Source organism: Quercus robur, chromosome 4, assembly GCF_932294415.1.
Source record: "Quercus robur chromosome 4, dhQueRobu3.1, whole genome shotgun sequence".
NCBI lineage: Eukaryota > Viridiplantae > Streptophyta > Magnoliopsida > Fagales > Fagaceae > Quercus > Quercus robur.
In genome coordinates, this window is record NC_065537.1 from 44,855,321 (window position 1) to 44,880,746 (window position 25,426).

A 25,426-nucleotide genomic window follows, 5' to 3' on the forward strand; every position below is an offset into this window, starting at 1 on the left:
TGACACACAGTGAAACAGTAGTTCTAAATTATGAAGTCTGAAGTTTGCTTAGCACATGTTACACATGCTATACACAGAAACCTCTTGCATGTGAACCTTATTTGTTAAAAAGAAAAATTACATAATAATCACTTGGAACACCACTCTATTAATCGTCACCATTGTAATTAGGTTCATCAGGCTTCTGTGGCAGTAGTAGCAACCTTTTTGGTGCTTTGCATTCATCATTGTGTTCAAACTTTGAGGTCCCTGCTTCGTCTATCACAGCATCTTGCAATCTGTCTTCTGCTTCATGCAAAGACTTATAAAGCTTTCTCTCATAGTACCTGCGCCAAACTGCTTGGATGCGACGGGATGCCCATGTCTTCCATTGTAAGGAGTAGAACCTGAAAGTCATCAATCACAATTACACATGAGGATCATTCCACTTGGAAAAATAAAGGTAATCAGAGTTCTAATGTAATTTTTCTTCAAAGTCACTATGAATATGCAATTCTAACAATGAAAGACTATCACAGACGAAGGAAAAGCTATCATTTTTTTTTTTTTTTTAATTTTTTGTTTAGAAATCCAATGCAACAGGGGCATTGTAGATTTTGATGGGATATCCGTGGTATTTCAATGTAAAATTAAATGAAGAATTGATGACCACATCTTTTTGTACAATTTCTGAACAATTTTTTTGTTTGTATAGCCTCACTTTGTTTGGAGAATGCTGACAATAATCATCCAAAATGTCGATAAGCTTAGCTTAAAGACTTGCCTGAAAATATGCTGGAACTGCCTGCTATGAAGACGCCGAAACTGAGAGGCCACAGTCTTCAAATCAGCAGCCCTTAGAGCAAAGGCTTCAACCTCTGTTTGAGCTATTAGTGTTCTTGTTGAAATGGGAAGACTGGTAGAGGAGCGGGGATTCAAAGCCCACGCAAAAAGCTCTTCTCCACAGAAGTCACCGGCCTTCAGATCACCAGCATTACCTGTTTTTCCAGTCATAGTGGTCAGGGTTCCTCGCATGATAAAGAGCATCTCATCCACTGGATCCCCCTCAAGAATAATGCAGCTCTTCTCTGTGTGAAGCACTGGTTTGAGACGATCACAAAGTGCATCAAACAGTTGACTATCCATTTTTTCAAACATCGGCACCTAAAAGATAAAATTTACTTGATGAACACAATAGCTAGAAGTTGGACATAAAGATGTATGGGAAAAAAAAAAAATCAAAGAAAAATTCTCACACTCTTGAGAAGATTTAAGCAAAGATGGCGTGTTATGTCCCTTTTGAGTTCCTTAGGAAGGCTTTGAAGTAAATTCTCTTCTTCGACACCTCTAGTTAGTTGCCATTTATACTGTTGGTATCGTCTAACTCGTGCCCTTAATTCCTCAGGGAGCATGCGGTGGGACATCCACTGTTCTGCATCAGTCCTTTTCACTCTCATTTCTTCTACTCTCATTGTTGTGGACTGCAGATATCTCTGTAACATTCATAATATTTCACTTTTAGTTAATCAAATCTTAGGACTATTTGTGGAAAGGTTTCTACTCTTAAGTCATAAGACCGGATAGAATAAGTGAGAACTGACCAACATCATGTTTCTATTGAAGCTAAAATAGAACAGCAGATATTTAAGAATAAATACACCACAGAGAAACTAATAGAATAATTATGCATATATATTGGATGAATAAATATGCATGTTTTCTAGATATCACGGGTATATGGCTTTTGCTAAAAGGAAGGAGAAGGAGATAGCAATGGTAAAGATGACTTTCACAGCTCTACAACAACAAATTAGAGTATTAGCAATTAATACTGACTCGCTGTGTGTGTGTGTGTGTGTGTGTGTTGGGGGGGGGGGGGGGGGGGGGGGAGACAGTCCATGCCATTCATTACAGGTCTACAACACAGTCCATGCCCAAATAGCAGTAGTCGGAGAAGTCCAATACCAAGCAAAGGAGAGGGGGATTTCAAAGAGGTCCTAACCGAGACCAAGCAGGCTCAAGGCATAATAACTCGGGGCCAAAGCCCCCTGAATTTGCTCTTTCATAATGGAAGACCTGAACTACTGGAGAATAGAAAGACTCGTTTTTGAATGTCAGACGGTTGTGTGTAGGATTTTAAGTTTAGTTGTAAACTGAGTTAAACAAGCATTTAACACTAATGTGAACTTTATTATTTTTAGGTAAATACTATTTTGATCCTTAAACTTTACTAAAAATTTGTTTTTCATCCCTAAACTTTAAGAAGTTCATTTTTTATCCCTAAACTATTGAAAAGTTTATATTTCGTCTCTAAATTATTGAAAATGTTTTATTTATGTTCTTAAACTTTACTAAAAGTTTTTTTTTTTTTTTTCATCCCTAAACTATTGAAAAGGTTCATTTTTCATTTTTCATCCTTATTTTTGTCTCTATACTATTCAAAAAACTCTTTATAAAGTTTAAGAATGAAAAAAGAGCTTTTTAAGTTTATGGACGAAAAACAAACTTTTAGTAAAATTTAGGTACCAAAATAGTATTTTACCCTTATTATTATTATTATTATTATTATTATTTATTATTACTAGTAAACCCAAACGACACGTGATAATAGATAATTATTTTGTAGTTATACAATAATAATTTTTTTTCCAAAAATTAAACAATTTCTAAGATTATTTTTGTTTTATCTATTTCAAAAAATATATCATCATCATTTTATTAATTTGATTTTTTTTTTGAATATAATATTCATTTTTTAGATGGTCCACATTTTTCTATGTTATGTTATGGTGCATTATATTTTCCTTTTTTTTTTTATGTACAACTAAATTGTATAAGTTTCGATTCTCAAAAAAAAAATTGTATAAGTTTCAAATATATTATTTAAATTTCATATTCTCGTAAAAGAGATTATCATGATAATAAAAGCTTGTAAAAAAAAACACTTTATATTACTCAAATAATTGATAGGCACATTCAAATATATAGCCAAAATTGTAGTTTGATATAAATTCAAATTCTCACTTCCAAAATAACTAAATATTATGTTAAGCAAAAATCAAACAAAAGCTATAATAGGGAGAGAGAAGACTTGTGATGGAAAACTCAAAAAACATACCACCAAATCATATTTACCCAAAATAGTGCTATATAAAAATACAATGATTAATAATTGAATATTCATCAACCTAAAGTAGATTGCAAGAGAAAATAAATAATAAGCAAGAGAGAGAGAGAGAGAGAATAATCACATTTTCCGAGAGAGAGATAGAGAATAAGATGAGAAGAGAAGAGTTAAAATTAAAGATATAGTCATGACTCAAACACCAAATTATCAAAGTCATGCTATATAATAGAATAACATTATATTTTTATACACTATCTTTGTATGTAGTAAGATAACATTTAACAATCAAAGAAAAAAAAAAAAAAATTATAACTTAAAAACAAAAAATCAAATTGCATAACTCAAAATAGAGTTCTAAAGAATACATAAATTTATCAATCTAAATAAAGTAGAGATACAAAAAATAAAATATCCACAAAAAAATGAGAGAGAGAATAATAACATTTTTTTGTGTGGGAAAATATGTGTAGAATGGGAGAGAGAGAATAACAAATTTATAGTAATAGGATGAGGATAAAAAGAGCCAAAAATAAAAGGAAGATGAAGTGATAGAAAAAGGGTAACATTAAGGTTGAGAGTAGTGGAGAAATGAAAAGGTAAAAGGGTTAGGAAAAAGTTGGAGAAAGTGTAACAGCAAGATACAAAATTAATAAGAAGAAGAGTCAAAAATAAAAGAGAAATAGTTGGAAATAGGTGGATGATGTGACTGGTGATGTAACTTAACAGGAGTGTAATAACAATAAATGCTACGTTTCAATTTATATATATATATATATATTTATTTATTTTATGCTGGCATGAAACTAAAATTTCTATGTTGTATCAAAAAAGAAAAAACAAAAAGTCAGACTGACTCAAACATCTATTTACATAATGATATCATAGTGCTAAAATATTAGGTTAGAAAGAGAACTGATAAGAATCAGAGAGTTACCTGCATATTGCCAATAAGTAACGAAAATAAAACCAACCCAAAGGTGGATATTCCAACGGCAAATACTATCTCCCCAATAAACGTGCTTGTTTGAAGGTTTTGGCCAGCAGAGCTGAGGAAAAACAAAATGATTCAATATAAAAATGCCTTTAGCTCCTAAGCTGTAACTCGCAATGTGTTTGATCTTGTTATAAGTTGATAAGCCTTGATTTATATATAGGAACTTAATTAGGTAACCAAATTTTAATAAGAAAATATTCACTCTTGGAAGTTAAAACCTATGCAGATGACATTTGAAATAATATTTGAGGCGATGCAACTAAGTTAAGGGAGTAGACACATTTTCATGAAAAAAAAAGAAAAGAAAAGAAAAAGAAATTAAAAGAATTTCAATTGGTATTATAATAATTAAATTATATATATATATTTGGAGGATTCTATATATTTTACTTACCTAAGATTACGAAAACCCCACCAAAAGCAGTAAGACAATTTCACTCTAAATCTTGTTGCCTTTAGTACCATTCCGGACTTGAGAGCATCAGTAAACATTCCAAAGTTGAAGTCCGTTAGATTTTCAATATCCTCAGGTTTTTTATAACTGCAATTCTGATATAGACTTGTAAAGTTGAAGTCCGGTAGATTTTCACTATCATCACAGTAAAGATAATCTTCACAAGCGGCAGTATTATTACAGTACGTATGCCAGCATGCACCCACTCGTTCAATGGCAAACAAGTACCAAAAAGCTCCAACAACCTGCTTAATTTGTCAAATTTATTTGTGATCATAAAATCTTGCAAGTAATTAATGTTAAGAAATTAAAATCCACCGCCAAAATCAACTTACGTGACTGGCTAGCATATAGAGAAAAAGATTATAAGCAGCTCCAGCCCATGCTGTCTGAGTCAGTATCCCTGAGGTTCTTTTTACTTCCATGTATAGTGGATAGAGCCGAGTAATTCTAGGCACATATTGTGAGAATATTACGAACTTCAACCTTCGCTTCACAATTCGGCTTTTGCTTTTGGCAATGAAAACAAGAGATACCACCTGAAAAGCAGGACACATCCATAATTGTAAAACTTTCCCTTGCACACCCAATTCTGTTAAATCAAGCAATGTAACACAATTTTAGCATGAGACATTGTTTACTTCTACATATAATTTGATAGATGCGTTATGTGTCCATGTGTGTCCAAAGTACCATTTTGAACTAATAATTGTCAAATATTGCTAAGAGCTCAACAAACACTTCTTGGTATTTCCATTGAAGACGTCCACTATTCAAATCCCTTCTTTCTCAACCATCAAATTATCAGATAATTAAAATTAAAAATAATAGTCAAATATATGTTGGGGCCTCTGATATATAACCTTAAGACTTGTGGTACTCATCATATGGTAAAATTCCCTTGAGAGACTCGTTTCCATTATTTCCTTAACTGGTTTAACAGCAGCAAAAATGGAAGCCAAACGAACTAATACACTAATTGCTAAGTTACAATTAGGGAAGCAATTCAATTACTATTAAACCTATGACTACAGAACTGAATGTTGTTATGAACACACAAAGACTTGTGTCTTATTGGTGAGCTTTCTCCTGTTGCTTTATAGTTTATTTGCAAGCCTCACCTTTTTCTTTTTTAAGGTGCAAGTATGTAACTATCCTTTTAACTATTTTTCAACCAATAAGCTTTCAGTAAAAAGCTACATCAAAATGCACTAAATAAGATTTTGTGATGCTTCAAATTGATTGAATGTCCTGCATACCTGTGGCAATGGAAGAATTGACAGAATGTCAATGAGGAAGTATGTGGATAAGTATCTTTTTGCTATAGCCACCGGATCAGTAATCGTCTCACCCCTTCCAAAGACTTGAGAAGAAGGGGCAATAAATCCAGTACGGAACTGAAAGATTATATGAATTACATAAAAGGCATCAAAGAGTGATCGAAGAACACAAGCAATTATAGCTAGTCTTTTGTCTGCACCAAGGCATTTGTATTCGCCGTTCTTGTCCTCACTGATCATTGGGATGTAAAAGAACAAAGGGTCCAAGGCCACAGATATCACACATAAGAGCACAAATACTTTGTTCCAAGTTTGAAGAAATTGACCCTGAGGATCAATAATTGTCTTAGGAGGAGGACCTGCCTCTTTTTTTGGCTGATCACCTACATAAGGAATGCTTTTCAGTTTTTTGAAGCTTTTAATCCTCTCGGAACCCCTCTCAAATCCTTCCCCAAGACTCTCCAAAACTCTGCCAACTGTTGTTCTAAAGTTTCTTAGACATAGTCCTTGTTCAAAGTCATAATTCCGCCCAGAACTCCAAGATGGTTCTGAACTCTGATCCTTAAACCTGTATATAGATTAAAGTAGCATAAAGAGAGTGTAAGTAGCACAATATCAAATAACTGATTGCAATTTAGTCTGCTAATAAGTTTCTTCCATAAACTGACACATCTGAATGGTCCCTAACTATGGAATTCTGCACTAAAACTGAATATCAGAGAACGACTGACTATTATTCAGTAACTCAGCTTTTTGAAACACTACCAATTTACCAATTCTTTTTTTTTTTTTTTTTTTTTTAATTCCTAAACTAGAATGTCTTACAATGATGGTATCAAATTAGATTCCTCCATTAGGATATTTTATGATAGTTTCACACAATCTGACTTTTCAAATACCAATAAAACCACTAAAAAAAAACTATTGCATGATAGTATTTCTGACACGCACATACACTCAAAGAAAGCAACAAAGACATGCTGACAAAATTGTGTACACGAAATAAAAGCAACAGAAGAAGGGACTGCTAAAATTCAGGCTTAAGCAAACAAACCTGGAAAATTTAAGTCGCTTGGAATCCATTTCCTTCACCAAATTAGATGTCCAACATGAATAGACAGACCTGTGATTTGGACGCACTTTATTTACCTTTTAAGAAGTACGAGTTCAAATCTGGAATTCTTTTCAATGAAATTGAAAACCCAGAATGTAAAAGCCGAGAGATAAGTGAAGACCGTAAGAGTAAGAGCTAACAAGTATGATATTAGCTAATTATTATGGGACTGCACTGTATAAATCATTGGAGCACCATCAAGTCAATCTATGCAGTCAGTCAACGAGTAAAAACTTTAAACGTGTAACATGCCTTAAATCACTTTTCACGTACTACAACCAATCCCATTTTTCCAGTCAGGAGACGACTATAAATTGACTATAAGAGTATCCACACATAAGTGGATGAAAAGTTTTGCAAAAATGTAAAAAATCCTTCACATGTAAAAATGTGGGTAAATACATCATTATCATATACACACACGTAAGATTACGGTAACACTTACATTTATTATTATTTTATTAATTTTTTTCTCTCTCTTGTCTCTAGTTGCTCTCCGTTTTTGTCTTTTTTTTTCTCTCTCTGGTCTCTGCTTCTTTTTCCTTCTCTCTTCTCCTTCTCCTTCTGGCTCCAACCCTCGCCGATCTCTCGGCTCCTATGGCGGCTCCGACTGGGAGCGCCACGTCACTCGCTCGGCTCACCGTCGCTCCGACTCCGGCCTCACCGTCCTCATCACCGGCGCTTCTGGCTTCGTCAGAACCCACGTCTCCATGGCCCTGAAGTGACAAGGCGACGGGGTTTTGGGTCTCGACAACTTCAATGGGTCTGTTCGCCGATCGGGGTGGGTGATGATGGTGGCTGGGTGTTCGGATTGAGTGGGTTTCGGCTTGAATGGGTCTGTTCGCCGATCAGGGTGAGTGATGATAATGATGATGGTTGGGTCTGTTCACCGATCGGGATAGTGATGATGACGCTGGTTGGGTCTGAGAGAGAGAGAGAGAGAGGCAATGAGTGAGAAAATAATAAAAAATGTAAAAGAATGAATATTTTATTAAATAAACGTGTAGAATAAAGAAATTGAAGTGAGTATTTTGTAAAAATGGATTTGCAAAATAGAAAAAGTTAATTTTTTTTTTTGTGCAAAATATATGGAAAATTTGATTCAACTGACGTAGATGCTCTAATGCGTCACTGTTTATAATATCCTGTGTTCCCACGTTACTGGAGCAGTCTCACTTGAAAATGCTTAAATTTTAAGAAAAAGTAACGTCAATTTTAATAAAAATCTCCATTGTAGATTTCTAAGAAATTGAAGGTCTTTAAAGAAGAATAAAAATAGAAGAAGAAGCAGTTGAGGCTTTTATGAATCTTTTGAAAAAAAAATTTCACCTGTTGTTGCAGATCAATCAAGCTGCTGCTTCTTCTCATTTCTCTTGTGCTACCTCATGAACTTCTTCTCCTTCTTTTGCTTCTAGCAAGTTCTTTCTCCCCCACTTTTATTTTTCTTTGTTTTATGATTTTATCCGGCTGTGAATCTTGTGGTCAGTTATGGGAAGTGAAAAAGGCAAGTCTTCAAGTTCACTTTTTACCCATCCAGGATGGTCATGTCACTCACGTGGCCTATAAATGGTGTATTTTTTATTCCCTTTAACTGTGTATTAGTACTAATCTTTAACTCAAAAAAAATAAAACAAAACAAAACAAGTACAATAGTGTATATATATATATATATATATATTATAATAAACTGGATATCAAAAAATAAATATATTATAATAAACTATATATATATATATATATTTTTTTTTGTAAACTATAAACTATATATTCTGTACATTAGTTAAATGGTATTAACTTTTTTTTTTAATATGATATACTTTTATTATTATTATTATTATAGAATTAACGGTAATTTCGAAACAGTATACCGGCATTGATCGATATCAAAATATATCATTTCACTGGCCATATCGATACAGTTTTTAGTACGAAATTGACTCCCTTAATTATAAGACTCTTGACAAAATTTTACTATAATGACGAGTAGTAGAATAATGTCACACTCTCTCATGTGACATTAATATGCATAGGTCTAACCATAAATTTAATAAGCGAAACTTATACTATATATACACTTAGAATAGATTAAAGTAGAATAATTCACGCTTATATATTCCGGTACGAAATTGACTCCCTTAATTATAAGACTCTTGACAAAAATTTACTATACTAACAAGTAGTAGAATAATGTCACACTCTCTCATGTGACATTAATAATGCATGAATCTAACCATAAATTTAATAAGCGAAACTTATACTATATATATACACTTAAGTTAGATTAAAGTAGAATAATTCATTAAATCTAACCATATCTTTATATTTTCACTTTTCAATATTATCCTTAAATCTTTTTTCCTTAACCAAACTGAAGATTCATTAAAGGAACACTTACAAAAGCTCGCCCAAAACTTGTCTTGCCTTTTTTGCAGTGTACAAACATTTTGGGACCATAAAGGAAGTAGACGTGGCAAAACGGGCGGGTCGGGTCGGGTTCGGGTCGGGTCAATCGGGTTTGCGGGTTAAACGGGTCACGGGTCAAAACGGGTCATTTTTAAAACGGGTCAATCGGGTTGCGGGTCAAACGGGTCGCGGGTTGAGTCGGGTCGTGAGTCGGGTCGAGTTGACCCGTATTTTTCAAACAATTTTTTTTTTTTTTTTTTGGAAATAGATGCAATCTGTCAATTGTTTATGAGTTCCTTAATTGTGATTAGATTCTCACTAGTGATATTGTTACCAATTACCACTAAACACTTGAATTGATACCCAAATTTGGTGCAACTCCTATTCCAGCTTTCTAGAAACTAATCTTGGTATAATCTTTAATCTATTTAAAGTAGGAAGAGAAAATAAAGGTGGCAAGTAAAAAATAACAAACTATAATGGAGTACATAACATATTAAGTAAAAAAGAATAACTAAATATTTTATAAAAATTACACCTCAATCTAAATCTACTCAACATTGGTAAACGTGGCAAAACGTGCGGGTCGGGTTCGGGTTCGGGTTCGGGTCGGGTTAATCGGGTCGCGGGTCAATCGGGTCGCGGGTCAAAACGGGTCACGGGTCAAAACGGGTCATTTTTAAACGGGTCAATCGGGTTACGGGTCAAACGGGTTGCAGGTCAAACGGGTCGGGTCAAACGGGTCTGACCCGTTTTGCCATGTCTAAAAGGAAGAGAGAGAGAAAGAATAAAAGTAAGGTAAATAATTGAAGTCGATAGCAAGTTGTTCAACTTTACTGTATTAATTTAGTATATAAGGAATTGTGCAAAGCATAGAGGAAAGTGTTACTTTCATCGCTGTCTCAGAAACAAGACCAGACCAGTGGCGGAGCCACTTTTATAAAAAATTTTTAAAAAATATCTTAAATAATTTGAAAGATTCATTAAAGGAACACTTACAAAAGTTCGCCCAAAACTTGTCTTGCCTTTTTTGCAGTGTACAAACATTTTGGGACCATAAAGGAAGAGAGAGAGAAAGAATAAAAGTAAAGTAAATAATTGAAGTCGATAGCAAGTTGTTCAACTTTACTGTATTAATTTAGTATATAAGGAATTGTGCAAAGCATAGAGGAAAGTGTTACTTTCATCGCTGTCTCAGAAACAAGACTAGACCAGTGGCAGAGCCACTTTTATAAATTTTTTTAAAAAAATATCTTAAATAATTTGAAAATTCTTAAATAATCTTGTCATTTTGGCCCATCCCAAATAATATACCTATATAAATTCTAAAAATAAATACAATTTTCATTTTTATAAAATACGAACCATAAATACATGTCAACAAATTACAATAATTATACATTTAGCATTTTTAAAATGAACATGGGTATTTTAATAACTACCTCAACAAATAAAAAAGAAAAAAAAATTCTAATTTTCATCCCAATGCATTTAAGGCTTACTTGTACATGGCAAAAAAAAATTGAAATGTCTAAAACTTTCTCTTCCACACGGCCACATAGTTGCGGCAGTCTTGCAGAACAGCAAAAAATAAAAATAAAAATAAAATAAAATTCTTTCTTACAGACTTACACAGGTAACTCTCTATCTCTCTCTCTCGCTCTCTCTGTCTCCGTTAAGGACTTGGGCATTGCATTCTTCTTTTTTTTCTTCTTTCAGTTCTTTCTCTTTACCTTCAGCCTTCTTCAGTCCTTCTTGCCACTGCACTGTCTTTGCCCTCTTCATCTTTCTTTTTTTATCTTTTTTTTTTTTTTTTAATATATCTTTGCTTTTCATCCCTCTTTTTAAAAGTAAAACCTTTGTCTCTTTGTTTAACACTGTGTTTGGTTGGGGTGATTTTAGGGAGGATGGAAAACATAGGGAGGAAAAATAGGTGGAAAATAGTATTTTTCATTGTTTGGCAAAAGAATGAAAACACTAAGGATGGAAAACCCGAGAGAAAATTTTCTCTCTTGAGCCCACAAATCTCATCCTCCCAAATCAGGAGGAAAATTGTGGGGAGAAAAGTAGACTTATGGCATTTTTACACAAATGCCCTCTAGAATCAAGTTAAAAAAAATAAAAAATAAAAATAAAGAGAGAGAGAGAGAGAGAGAGAGAGAGAGAGAGAGAGCTAAAGAATGAGAGTTGCGCCTAGAGAATGAAGCCTGCAACGTTCTCGAACTTGAATGAGGGAGACAAAGCAAATATAAGAAGGGGGGGATAGAGATAAGGACAATATGTGGAGGAGAAAAACAAGAAAGAAAAAAGAAAAAAAAAAAAAAAGAAGAAAAACGTATGGATGAGTTACAAGGTTGAGAAAGGAGAAATAATATAAAGAATAAAAAATTCTTGAAAAATGTTACCATAATATTTTCACAATATTTTTATAATAAATTTTAAGTAACAGATTGTTATTAGTTAATATTGGTGAGTAAAAAAATAATTTCAATGATGGGTTCAAATTAGAACTAGTAACAACTTTTCACATAAATTTTGTTGTGAAAGTATTGCAAAAAATGTTGTGAACGTAACACTTCTCATTGAAAAATATAATTGTTGGTAAATTTTATATTATTTAATGAGTACAAATAAATCTATTTCTTACCTATTATGTAACAAGGGTATAATAGTCAATTTATATAAATTACATTTTCTATCCTCTCACTTTTCTTTTCAACCAAACAAAAGAGTCTTCCACCCTCCCACTTTTCCATCCCTTCAACCAAACACACATAAGGGAAAACTAAATATTTTATATCCTCTCACTCTTCCATCCTCCCACTAATTTTTCACTCCTCCATCCAAACGGACCCTAAAAGTAAAGGTTTTGCACTTTCTAGAATTGCAATAGTGTAATGTATGTATTATGTGTTCAATTTTTCTTTGGTAAACGTACCATGTGTTGAATTTAGACAATAAAGAGTGACTAATTTTGTCCCTTTCTTATTATCATTGTCAGTAACCTATTGCTGCGGGCCCCTCAATTTGTGACTCGATTTTGTGAAGCTTATGTGCTTGTGCTTGTGTTTGTGTTGTGTGCTCCAAATATTTGTATTTTCTTTGTTTAGTTTTTTTTTTTTTCTTTTCATTGCTTTCTTTTTTAAATTTCTTGTAATATATTATTTATTATTATAATAATCAATATATTATAAACAATATATACTCATGTATGTATTTAGTTATTGTTTATTATTTCTTTTTTTTATGTATTGACATTTAAATAATTGTTTGTCTTTTATTTAGCAATCTTTGGACTATTAGTATTTTTTTAAAATCTTAGTCATTTTATTTAATAAGTGAAAATTTGGTTTAAATCTCATGATTGTTTAATTTTAATTAAATATACTTTGGTTTATACATATTCAGTTATGAAGTATTGTACATTACTATTTTTCATTTCATACACACACAAAAAAATATATATATACATGGCCCCCCTAAATATAAATTCCTAGCCCCACCACTGACCAGACAGCCGATTCTATAGGAAAAATAGGGGCTGAAGAAGTCATTATTTAAACATGCAATAACTTACAAAAAAATTGTCAGACAATTTTAGATACTACAAAAAATAACTCAAAAATTCAAATATTAAAACTTTTGAAAGATTAAAAAATATTAAAGAATCAGATGATCCATTACTTAAAAATTATTGAAACTAAACAAAATATATATGACTACAATAGAGAAATATAAAAGAAAGATGAGTTACACTCAAAAGAATAATTTCAATTTTTGCAATTTTTTTTATCTTGTAAAAAACAGTTAAAGAGAGTTTAGTGGTTCATGTACAAAAATTACTTTTAAAAAAATACATGAAAAATCATAAAATATTTTTCTTTATAACAAAATAAAGGAGAAGAAAATAACATAAAAAGAGCCCATACCTCTACTCGGCTTTAAAAAAATATATTTTGGGGTTTGCATTGCTTTTATAGTGTTCATAATTAAACTCGCAAATTTGAAGATAAATTATCAACATTTGAGTTTGAGTTTGATTTTAAGTGTGTGTTTGGGTTGAGATGGAAAATTAAAATTATTTTACTATTTAGCTTATTTTTGCTACTATTCATGGGTTTCACTGTACGTTTTGGTACTATTCATGAGCCTCACGGTACTATTTTAACTAACTTTTACATTTATCTACATACATTCAGCAATAAGTTTTCAGTTTTAGTAAAATAAGTGGTATCCAAACACACCCTAAGTTAGATTTGTTAGAGAGATAGAGTTTCACTCCTTATTAAGTTTGGATTAAACAAAAATAATTTTGTTTTAAAAAAATGATGAGTTTTAGTTTAAGTTGGACTTGTTAACTTCTTGTTAAGTTTGGACTAAACAAAAATAATTTTATTTCAAAAAATGATGAGTTTGATTTTAAATTGGACTTCTTAGAGGGATAGAGATTCACTCCTTGTTAAGTTTGGACTAAACAAAAATAATTTTATTTAAATAAAATGATAATTTTATAAAAATGATGAGTTTGAATTTGAGTTGAATTTGTTAGAGAGATAGAGCTTCACTCCTTGTTAATTTTGGACTAAACAAAAATAATTTTATTTAAGTATTATGTTGATGTAGAAAATTGTGAGAGTTTCAGAGGTTTTGGTTATAATAATAATTAGTCGCTAACCCGTGCGATACACAGGAAAGCTATTATGTATAAAGATGTAAATTATTTTTTTTCTCTTCCTCTTTGATTGTACATTAGGATTTCAGTCTTATAGTTTCTTATCCTAAATATGAAATATTAATCTTGATATTAAACATTAAATTACATAATAAAAAATAGAAATCAAACTTTGATGCATATGACAAAATGATAATTGTCCACTTCTTTAAACCAATAGTATAAAATATATTTTCTATAGCCAAAACTAAAAGTGAAAACCATGAACTACTGCATAAACTAAAAGACAGTACCAAGATTTTTACTTGATGGGTGTTAAAAGTCAATCCAATCAGGTCTTATATGCATGGACTCCAATCAGCCATGCTTTTATCAGGCAGCTATGAACTTTGCAGGTGTTTACTTTTTCCTGTAAGGTTTTCCACATGTTATAATTCAATCCAATCAATGGTCAATTGAAGCCATTTTGGTCTGGTCATATCTAACTGTCATTGTAGTATATCTCTCTCATTTCACATAAGGGTGGACTCTATGTACAGGGATCCAGCTCATTATTATATGAGAACTTGAGAGGAGGAGGATATAGTATATGTATAAATAAAACTATATAGCAAAAACATATATTACAAATTAATAGTTATATGATCTATTGATGAGGCTAATCTCTATCTTCACTTTGTGATCATGATGAAGATGCAACAACCAACAACTTATTATGATATAGCACATCAAGGGAAAGAATAAATAAATCAACTAAAGAATTAAACATACTAAGGACACAAACACTAAAGTGTTTGACTTCCTTAAAAAATGTGGCTCAAGTCATAACAAACCTTGAAATGTAATTTGATGGGAATAAAAACCCAAACACTATGACAAAATTTCAGTGCTAGTTTTTGATTGATATCCTTTTGTATTCTAATAAAACATTGAAGAAACACAATGAAACTTGGAATATTATGACAATTTGAATTTTCAATAGCTTTTTTAAGATCTTAAGTTACTTTTCTAACCAAGTTTGAATTATAAAATAGCTTACTTATTGTCCTAGCACCGAAAAAAAAAGAAAAAAAAGAAAGAGGATCTAATAATCTTTTTTGACACTATATCCAAGTTCATCAGCCAATTTAGTTGAACTTTATAGTATGTACTCATTTCATATTGTCAGACTGTTCCTGTTCCTATTCCTAACAGCTGGTGGAGCCACTCCTTTTCTTTCATGCCACTACCTTTCAAACTTGTCTTCTAGTTGAAGAGAGAGATCCTTCCAAGCTGAATTAATTGTGTTGTAGAGACGCCGACAACTTTTCCATTCAAAATATGTAACTGAGACACTCCTAAGTTGGTACTTATATAAAATTGATACAAAATGTTTAGAAATAGCTGTCGTGACACATGATATGCAATGCCATTTATGTAATGCTAAAAATGGAGTATTACACAATCAATGATAAAAATGAGTTCTAACTAAATAGTTGAACTTTTTCTTTTTCCTAATAAGTCTTCATAGTTGACGGTCGTAGAAAATTCATGTTCATTTGTAAATGAATTTAATATCAGGGTCTAAATTGTTATTTGTGAGCTTGATTGAATAATTTAAAATGGAAAAAAAATTGAATATAAATTAAGTCAACTCAATGTTAAGACCATGCAAGAAAACATTTTTTTTCACATTAAATTCAGTAAAGAAAATTAAGTATAGCACATACACATCAAACTGAATTAGTGAAAAAACCTTCAACTGATCCAAGTTCAATCAAACATAAACTCTATCAATTTATATAAAATAAAAATCAGACATAGTAACTTCATTTTTTTGCTTAGCATCAAGACAAAAAAATTTACTATTAAATTCCCAAGTTACTATCATAGTATCATCATAAGAGAATCAGAGTAAATGTTATAAAAGGATAACATGAGTAAGACCTGGTATACTGAAGGAATTGAGTTTTATAAAAAATTGTGAAAAAAAATTGGTTAGAAAATTATGAATATTAGCCTGCACCCATTATAGATCAACAGATCTAGCCTTAGTATCATATAAATTAAGTACCCACACATAGTGAATAAGAGAAGGGTGAAATAATTCATACTTTTTGGCCAATCTGCTAGTGTCGGGTCCTCCCAATCTTGGCTAGCAGCTTTGTGAGGAACTACTTTCTTCTTGGTTTCTGCTTTGTGCTCAATCTCACTACTTGTAAGGGCAGCCTTTATGCTTTCAAGTGCTTCATTGACAATTTTCAATATATTGTCACAACAACACAGCTCTTTTTCAGTTTTCATTCATTGACAATTTTTTTCCCTCGATTTGTTTGTAGTTTGTACCACCAAACTCAATTCCTGGTCCCAATAGCCAAGAGTTCTCTGAACTTGGACACAGCTAAAATATCAGACCAACACTACAGCCATAAATGATAGATGTTGTTTACTGATTAGAATTCTGGAGTAGTCAGCACTTGGAATAATTCATGATATTCTTATGCATTCTTAAATCTTAGTGTCTGCAACCTTGATTTTAGTGCTATCCTAGAATGAATGAATGTGCTGGTTATATTTGTGTCCCCCAAAATTAAAAATGCCATGGGACTGAAGGCAAGCTTTTCTTTAGTTCTTGTTCTTCCATACTGATTTGGAAGTGAACATGCCTTTATCAGGTCTCCAAACGCTGTTTTCTTTAAGCCACACTTTATTGCAACAGAGGTCAATATTATATCTTTAATTAACTTCTAAATTATATAGGCAACTAGTGCTTGCATGTTGACATTGATGCGTTAAATGTGATGTCATCAACTCATAATTTTTCTTTATTTTATTTTTACCTTTTATTGGTAAAGCATCTAATACTTGCCTGTGTCAGTTCTTACTGCTTAATGTCATATTTTACTCACTCCTGGTCTCGAGCCTAGATAAAAGGGGGTTGCAGTAGCTTGATAGTTAGCATAAACCTTAGTTACCTTATTATGAATAGAACCTTTACACATACAAGTTGTCTATCCCCTAAGAATACATGTGGTCAACCCCAATTAGTTTGATGAGGATTCATTGTTAACCCCAAAATTTTAGAAGGCTTTGTTGTTGTTATTGATTATATATTGTGAAAGGCTTAAAGCATCTAATCCGAAAATTAAAATAATAGATGGAGAGATCTGAGTAGAATTTAAACCTGATCTGAAGGAAGTTCTCTTAAAACCCTTCCCACAGTCAAGGCCAATGAAAATAGAACCCAACTGAAACATACAAAATTATGCCCAACCAAGCCACAATTGAAACAGAGCAAAACAACCTTGGCTTTTGGAGTTTAGGTCAATCACACCAAACTCGTGATATCATGTTCATGAGTTTAACCCAAAAGCTTAACATGATGTCTTGAATTTTTTACTTCTTAAAAATTTCACAACAGGCAATATGATTTTTTTACCTTTTTTCTTTTTCTTTTTTTTTTCTTTTCTCTCTCTCTCTCTCTCTCTCTCTCTCTCTCTCTCTTTAAGTTGAACACAGATTTTCATTTATGAATTTATTGCTTAATTTCACAATTGGATTATCACCTTATGAAAATTTTCACAGAAAAGCAAATTACAAACATATCACAAATCAGTAGCCTGTGGCTGCAACTAAACTAAAATACTTCTATTGATAAAAGTATACACAAAAAATTAGTTCTCCACAAACCACAGAGAATTCTATTCTGCACCCTTGCTCTTATATTGTGCCTTATTCTGCAACCAAATTTGGTATATTGATGCTGACCAAACAGCCCCCACGGCTTGGATTTAGATGAATGTCCACAGAGTTTACAGATCCTCAATGCATAAAATCCTCCCACTTTATCAACTGCCAATTCACTAAACAATATCTAAGCACAAGCCTCCATATCCTTCTAGTGGAGGAAGATTTGAAATCAAATGATGTCTACTTTCTGGCACATTCCTTGAAAATAAGCACAACATATCACCCACATTAACCTAGTTTGATTAGCTTGTCACAAGTACTCAATCATGTTTAGCATTGCACATAAAACCATGCTTAGGAGTCGAAACAGGAAACTGCACAAGCCTCAACTATCCACCTAATCATGTTTGAATCTAATCGATTCCCAACCCAAAGTTGGCTTACAAATTGACTAGTTCAAATTAGCCTTGAGAATGAGAGGTAGTATAAATTTTATTTTGGAAATGGCAGTGACCAACTTTGTAGCATATCTGTAATTTTCAAGCAATAGAAGCTTTCATAGTTTTATTGAAATGTCAGTGACCTTTGGCTCTTTCTCCCTTTGATAGTCATTTCTTTTGTTCACCTCTCTTGCGCTCTTTCATTTTTTTTTTCTTTTTCCCATACGATTTTATATTTGTCTATAAAATTTAGAATTGGAAACTGTCCTCAAATTTGCTTAAAGTTCATAATCAATATATAATTCTATAACTAAAGGTCCTAATAAATTGTAAAGGCTAGATAGGAGGTAATTCAGCAAAAAAACAAAAGGCTAGATAGGAGGTAGTGCATAATTTATAGATAGGGTGAAATCATACCAACACCAATACATTGGATCCCATTATCAAAAAACTAATAATAAAAATAATATAAAACTTAAAAAAAAAAAAAAAAAAAAAGATCCCATAACTACTCTATAAAAAGGGAACTTGTTGATCAAGGGTAAGGGTTATTGTCCTTGTCCAACATAAAGTCATTTTCCTTAGAGCCTCACATCTATTTCAATGTAAAAAATAAATAATAATAATAATAAGTGTCGAGTGAAGACAAAGGATTGTAATCATGGAAAAAATATTTTGTATCTAATGATATCATGTCATTCATTTCAAAATCCAATAAATAAGAGACGTGTATAAAAATAATTACCCACTAACACATGTCTTTTTTCTTTTTTTTTTCTTTGATGAGAAATATGATAACTTTATTAAGATGAAGATAAATACATAGAATCCTGAATCACAAGGGACTCAATAATGGATGGATTTTCCTTAATCCAACTTACAAAATTGTTAATTCCTTTGGCATGTCTTGCCAGAGTATAAGCTGGTTTGTTGCTGTGTCTTAGTACGTGGAGAAAACAAATGGCCCTGAAGGAGTGCAGCTTGTGGTGAATACCATCAATAAGGTTTGCTTTGGCTATTAGGGGAGTGATCGTTCTACTAAAGGCGTCGAAAACTATCCGTGAGTCAATCTCAAAGACAACATCTCTGACTCCAATATCCCATGTAAAGGTGACAGCTTCATCCATTGCTTTCCCCTCTGCTTCTAATGGACCTAGTGGTAAGGGAAAGTGTTTGCTCATGGCAGCAACCACTGATCCTTCGTGGTCCCAAATTAAGACCCCTACTCCTATAGAGTTGAGCTAGTCAAAGAGAACAGCGTCCACATTGACCTTGAACCATGGTGGAAATGGTGGAACCCAGCATGGGTCCATGGCATCCCTATGTTGCAGTGGGCGATAATGCGTAAGCTGGAATTCACAAAGCAAGCCACGAGCTTTATGGAAAATTTCATTACTCGTTTTTCTTGGTTGTTCTACACGTACTTTGTTTCTATTAAACCACATGCACCAAGTGATGGTGATAATGAGTTCAAGAATATCATTTCCAACGTGTTGCATGTAGATGAGGTACCAAAGCCAATCCGCAAAATCATGGAAACGGATTCCACACATGTCAATAGGGATGCCCGAGATAGCCCATAGTTCGACAGCTTTTGTGCAGTCCCAGAACAAGTGGGTCTTAGTCTTCATTGCTAACCCACAAGCTTCACAGAGGGGCTCATCAAGAACCTTTCTACGACAGAGATTCTCCCACGAAGGATATTACGGCATGCTTGCCAAGTAAAGGACATGATTTTATTTGGAGCATGCAAACTCCAAATCTTTTTCTAGAACGGGCTTAGATCACGAGTAGTGGAGGGGACCCGGTGGTGCTTTGCAAATTCAGAGAAAGGGCGAGCTTGTAGGCACTATTCACAGTGAAGGTTCCTTTAGGCGTGTAAGCCCAGACCTGTCGATCTCGGTTCCGATTTTTGTTGATGGGGATGCTTAGAATTTTATTGGCATCATGGGGGAGGAAGGCTGCATTCATCAAGTTATGTTTCCATTCACCCACAGTGTTATCTATAAGAGTGCTGACAATGGAGCTTTCAAGTAGGATGCTGCACGGTGGAGAGGTGATCATAAAGGTGGACGGTTGAGGTACCCACCTATCCTTCCAATGTTGATGGATGCTGCATCTTCGACCTACCATCGACAACCTACCTTGATAATATTTTGAGCTGCCATAATGCTACACCATGCATACGATGGCTTTGGTCCTAGTTCAGCATGGAGGAAGTCACTGGTTGGAAAATAGCATGCTTTGAGGACGTGATGCACTAGGTAGTGCTTGTTTGTTTGCAATTGCCAGCCTTGTTTTGCCAAAAGTGCTAAGTTAAAGGCTGGTAGATCAAGAAAGCCAAGTCCACCATCTTGTTTTGGAGTGCATATTTTGTTCCAACTAAGCCATGCTATCTTGTTCTTTCCATTTGATTGTCCCTACCAAAACCAACGAACCATGCCAGTTAAGTCATCATAAAGTGTGTCAAGGAGTTTGAAGACACTAATGGTGTAAAAGGGTATAGCCTGTGCCACTACTTTAATAAGAATTTCCTTCCCCGCTTGAGAGAGCATTTTTTCCTTCCAACTTGATAGTTTCTTGTCAAGCTTTTCCTTTAGTGCATGGAAAGTGTTCATCGTAGGGCTGCCAACAAGAGATGGGAGGCCTAGATAAGTCTCATGTTACTTGATTACCTCTGCCCCAAACATAGGTTTGATGTTTTCTTGTAGTGCATGTGGTGTGTTTCGACTAAAAAAGAGAGAAGTTTTCTCCATATTTAGTTGATGTCCTGAAGCAAGTTCATAGGTTTCCAAGATATGTGCAAGGTGGCTGCATTCTTCTAAGGTTGCTTGGCAGAAGATGATATTATCATCGGCGAAGAAGAGGTGTGAGATACATGGTCCTTGTGGGCAAGCAGCAATGCCTCGAAGAGCACCAGTGCTTGTGGCTTTGCGAAGTAGAGCTAAAAGTCGCTCTATACAAAACAAAAACAAGAAAGGGGATATAGGGTCCCCTTGCCTCAATCCCCAAGTAGGGGTGGTTTGCCGTTAATCTTTATAGAGTAGGTAACCGATGTAACACACTACATCATAAGGTTAACCCATCTACTATTGAAGCCCATTTTATGCACAATATTTTCCAAGAAACCCCACTCTACCCTATCAAAAGCCTTACTCAAATCAAGCTTTAAGGTCATTTCCCTAACCCGACCATTTCTCTTTTAGTTTAGGTGTTGCATTGTTTCAACGGCAACTAGGACATTGTCAATGATGAGACGGTTAGACATAAAAGTGCTTTGGTTTTCCCCGATGATTTGAGGAAGGAAGCGTTTTAGTCGGTTTGCAAGGACTTTGGAGGCAAGTCTAGAAATGACGTTGCTTAAACTGATGGGTTGGTATTGAGTTATCTTGGTGGGATTTTTTTATCTTTAGGATGAGGGTGATGTGTGTCTCATTAAAGTTAAGAGGGATGGTGCCAACATTTAAGAAGTCTAGAACAACAGTCGTAACATACTCACCAAATAAAGACCAAAAATGCTGATAGAAAAGAGGGGGCATGCCATCGGGGCTTAGGGATTTCTTTGAATGCATGTGTTTCAAAGCTTTGTGAACCTCATCTGCTTGAAAAACCTGGGTTAAGGAGCTAATCATTTCAATAGTGACCATTGGTTGGACGACATCAATAGTAGTTGAGAAATCAGTGGGCCCATTTGTAGTGAAAATGTTGGAGAAGTAGTCTAGGATAATGCCTTCCATAACCTGGTTGTCTTCTTGCCAAACCCTGTTGGAATCACATATGCCCTTAATAAAGTTTAGGTCCCTTCGGTTTGAGGCTTTTTGGTGAAAGAAGTTGGTGTTACAGTCACCATTAGTGATCCATTGAGTTCTTGACCGTTGGTGCCACATTGTGTTTTCAATGTCCAACTAGCAGTTAAGAGTGGAGTGAACTTCTGGAATCTTCGTTGAATTCTAACTAACATCCAACTCAAGAGACTATATCTTCTTTTCAAGTCTAGAATTCTGTCTTCCCACATGGCCGAATTCTAGCTTGTTCCAAGTTGTCAATCTATCACGGCAACTGCTTGAAAAACCTGGGTTAAGGAGCTAATCATTTCAATAGTGACCATTGGTTGGACGACATCAATAGTAGTTGAGAAATCAGTGGGCCCATTTGTAGTGAAAATGTTGGAGAAGTAGTCTAGGATAATGCCTTCCATAACCTGGTTGTCTTCTTGCCAAACCCTGTTGGAATCACATATGCCCTTAATAAAGTTTAGGTCCCTTCGGTTTGAGGCTTTTTGGTGAAAGAAGTTGGTGTTACAGTCACCATTAGTGATCCATTGAGTTCTTGACCGTTGGTGCCACATTGTGTTTTCAATGTCCAACTAGCAGTTAAGAGTGGAGTGAACTTCTGGAATCTTCGTTGAATTCTAACTAACATCCAACTCAAGAGACTATATCTTCTTTTCAAGTCTAGAATTCTGTCTTCCCACATGGCCGAATTCTAGCTTGTTCCAAGTTGTCAATCTATCACGGCAACTGCTTGAAAAACCTGGGTTAAGGAGCTAATCATTTCAATAGTGACCATTGGTTGGACGACATCAATAGTAGTTGAGAAATCAGTGGGCCCATTTGTAGTGAAAATGTTGGAGAAGTAGTCTAGGATAATGCCTTCCATAACCTGGTTGTCTTCTTGCCAAACCCTGTTGGAATCACATATGCCCTTAATAAAGTTTAGGTCCCTTCGGTTTGAGGCTTTTTGGTGAAAGAAGTTGGTGTTACAGTCACCATCAGTGATCCATTGAGTTCTTGACCGTTGGTGCCACATTGTGTTTTCAATGTCCAACCAGCAGTTAAGAGTGGAGTGAACTTCTGGAATCTTCGTTGAATTCTAACTAACATCCAACTCAAGAGACTATATCTTCTTTTCAAGTCTAGAATTCTGTCTTCCCACATGGCCGAATTCTAGCTTGTTCCAAGTTGTCAATCTATCACGGCAACTGTCAAGGCAGTTTGTGATTTGAGCACCGTCAAGTTTGAAGAGGCCATCTTGCCATGCTTCTTGGACAACCTCAGAACAGCGAGGGTCACGTAGGCACATTGCTTCAAAGCGGAACAGCCGGCTCGGAGGACATGGTCTGGCGGTGGGCAGACGAAAGTGGATAGAGAGTAGAGAGTGATTCGAAGTGGACATTGGAATGTGATGAACAGTAGTGCCAGGGAAGAGAGAACACCAAGCAGCAGTAGCTAGTGCTCAGTCTAACTTGATGTGAGTGCGACCTTCTGTAGGATGATTTCTTGACTAGGTTAAATGAGACCCAATATAACTAAGGTCGAGGAAGCGGCAGTGGTGGATGATTGTACGGAAGTGATCCATTTGTCTGGCTGGCCTTAAAGCGCCACCTAGTTTTTCTGAGCATTTGACTATTTCATTGTAGTCCCTTACACATAGCCAAGGGAGGGTGTTGGATCGGCCAAGGGATTCAAGTAAGGTCTAAGTTTCTTCCCGTTTGCTTGTATCAGGTTGTCCATAAAAGCCAGTGAGCCTCCATGTCAATCCTGTAGTTTCATATACAACATGGGCATCAATAAACCAACGAGAAAATTTTTTGACATATACCTATCCATCAGGTTTCCAAAGAAGTGCAAGACTGCCACTTAAGCCTTCGAAGGAGATTGCAATACCCTGATTATAAGCCTAACCCTATTTCTTAGCATTCAACTAATCGGTGGTGAGTTTTGTCTCCATGAGGAAGACACAGATGGGAGCTTCTTTGTCCCATGCTCGTTTAAGAGCATTAATTGTCTGGGGGTTCCTAAGCCCCCGACAGTTCCAATTGAGGATATTCATTGTGTCCGACGATGTTGCGTAGCAAGCACTGTCGATCCTAAGTTTTTTGCAAAAAGTATTCTGAGAGCTTTTGTCTCCACATCTAAGCATAGTTTCTTGTCAAGAGAGTTGATATCCAGAGTTGTTGTTTCAAAGTTTTTATGTTTGAGGTCTTTTGCATGTACGTCATAGGTTTGTGAGTGTAGTGCATTAGGTGGCGAGACAAGTTGTGAGGGTAGTGTATTAGGTAGTGGGACAAGTCTTTTCCAAGTTTTTTGCTTGGGCTTATTTATTGGTGTTGAAGTGGAGGAGAGTAAATTTTCTGTAGTTATCATGGGGTCTGTCATGTTGGAGTGGTTAAAAGAATGGTTTTGGGACTTATGCATGTGTTCAGGTATGGTTTGATTTGGTGTAATTGATGGGAGTGAGTGTGGGGATGTGTCGCTTGAATTCCGTATAGGTGGGGTATTCAATTCTCGGTCAATCGCTGAAATGTGAGCGTTGAAAAGATCCAAGTTTGAAAGGATATTTGTTGAATTCGAGGCCTCATTATGAGTTACCGAGTATTGTGGGGTTTCCATTTCCAGCGTTGGAGTTGCCTTGTGAGGAGGTGGCATGGGTGTATTGATTGAGAAAGTGGGTTGTATCGGTGGTGGGGAAGGTGGGGCATTTTGTGGCGGTAGACAGGGAGGGGCATTTTATGGCGGTGGACAGGGTGGGGTGTGTTGTGGATAGGGTGGTGGGTGGGGAGTACGAGGAGGTATAGTGGATGGTGGGGTTTTGTTTGTCACAAGTTGAGGTTGCTAGATGTTTGTCATGGTGGCACGTAGCCAAGGCCCATATTGTTGGTTGTCTGTACTTGAAGTACCTGAGTTGTCAGTCAAAAGCTAGCAGTCTCGCTTATAGTGATTCAACAAGCCGCATTCGTAGCAATAGATGGGCAATCTTTCGTACTGGAATGAGATCCATTATGGGTCTTAGTCCCTTAATATTCACGAAACGTCCTCGACAGAGAGGCTTAGAGATGTCGATGTTGACTCATACTCGAATATATCGACCTCGACACTCACCAGTAGAGGAAACATGAACTTGTTCAAGTGTACCAAGCGTGGTCCCGATGGCTTCTACGTTTGCTTGGTTCATACGCTAGAGAGGAAGGCCATGGATTTGTATCCAGAAAGAAGTGTTGGTGAAAGTGGCATCATCCACTGATTCTTCCTCCTTAGCTTTATATAGCTCGATCAAATATTTGTCTTTCATTTGTTAGTGAGCTAATTATTTTTTGTTGACAAGTCTCATACTTATTGGATTTTGATACTACTGATATGGTATCATTTGATATCAAATACCTTCTCATGGATGGGCAACTCATGCTTGACTTGTAAGCCATTTTGCAGAAAAAATTTTGATGAAGTGAATAGAATAAAGTCTTCTCTTCCACATTCCAACATGGAAATGGCTTCTCAAATGGAAAGACTATAAT

At 34.8% G+C, this 25,426-nt stretch overlaps 1 protein-coding gene across 1 annotated transcript; it reads right to left on the bottom strand.

The window, feature by feature from the left end:
• Nucleotides 1–8,405, bottom strand: LOC126722152 (cyclic nucleotide-gated ion channel 1-like). The gene is made up of 9 exons (XM_050425305.1): nucleotides 8,278–8,405; nucleotides 6,889–6,957; nucleotides 5,814–6,402; nucleotides 4,890–5,093; nucleotides 4,495–4,799; nucleotides 4,041–4,152; nucleotides 1,236–1,472; nucleotides 764–1,143; nucleotides 1–386 (listed from the first exon to the last, which is right to left on the bottom strand). Exons 2-9 carry the CDS (start codon nucleotides 6,915–6,917, stop codon nucleotides 149–151), a joined length of 2,094 nt encoding a protein of 697 aa, XP_050281262.1. The 5' UTR covers nucleotides 6,918–6,957; nucleotides 8,278–8,405; the 3' UTR covers nucleotides 1–148.
• Between the last annotated feature and the right edge of the window lie 17,021 nt (nucleotides 8,406–25,426).

What these genes read in the sequence shown, in the direction of transcription:
- LOC126722152 (XM_050425305.1), bottom strand. Translation starts at nt 6,917, where the DNA reads ATGGATTCCAAGCGACTTAAATTTTCCAG. An exon ending in AAGCGACTTAAATTTTCCAG is followed by an intron (nt 6,403 to 6,888) that starts GTTTGTTTGCTT and finishes ATCTATATACAG; the next exon opens with GTTTAAGGATCAGAGTTCAG. An exon ending in TACTTATTGGCAATATGCAG is followed by an intron (nt 1,473 to 4,040) that starts GTAACTCTCTGA and finishes TGAATGTTACAG; the next exon opens with AGATATCTGCAGTCCACAAC.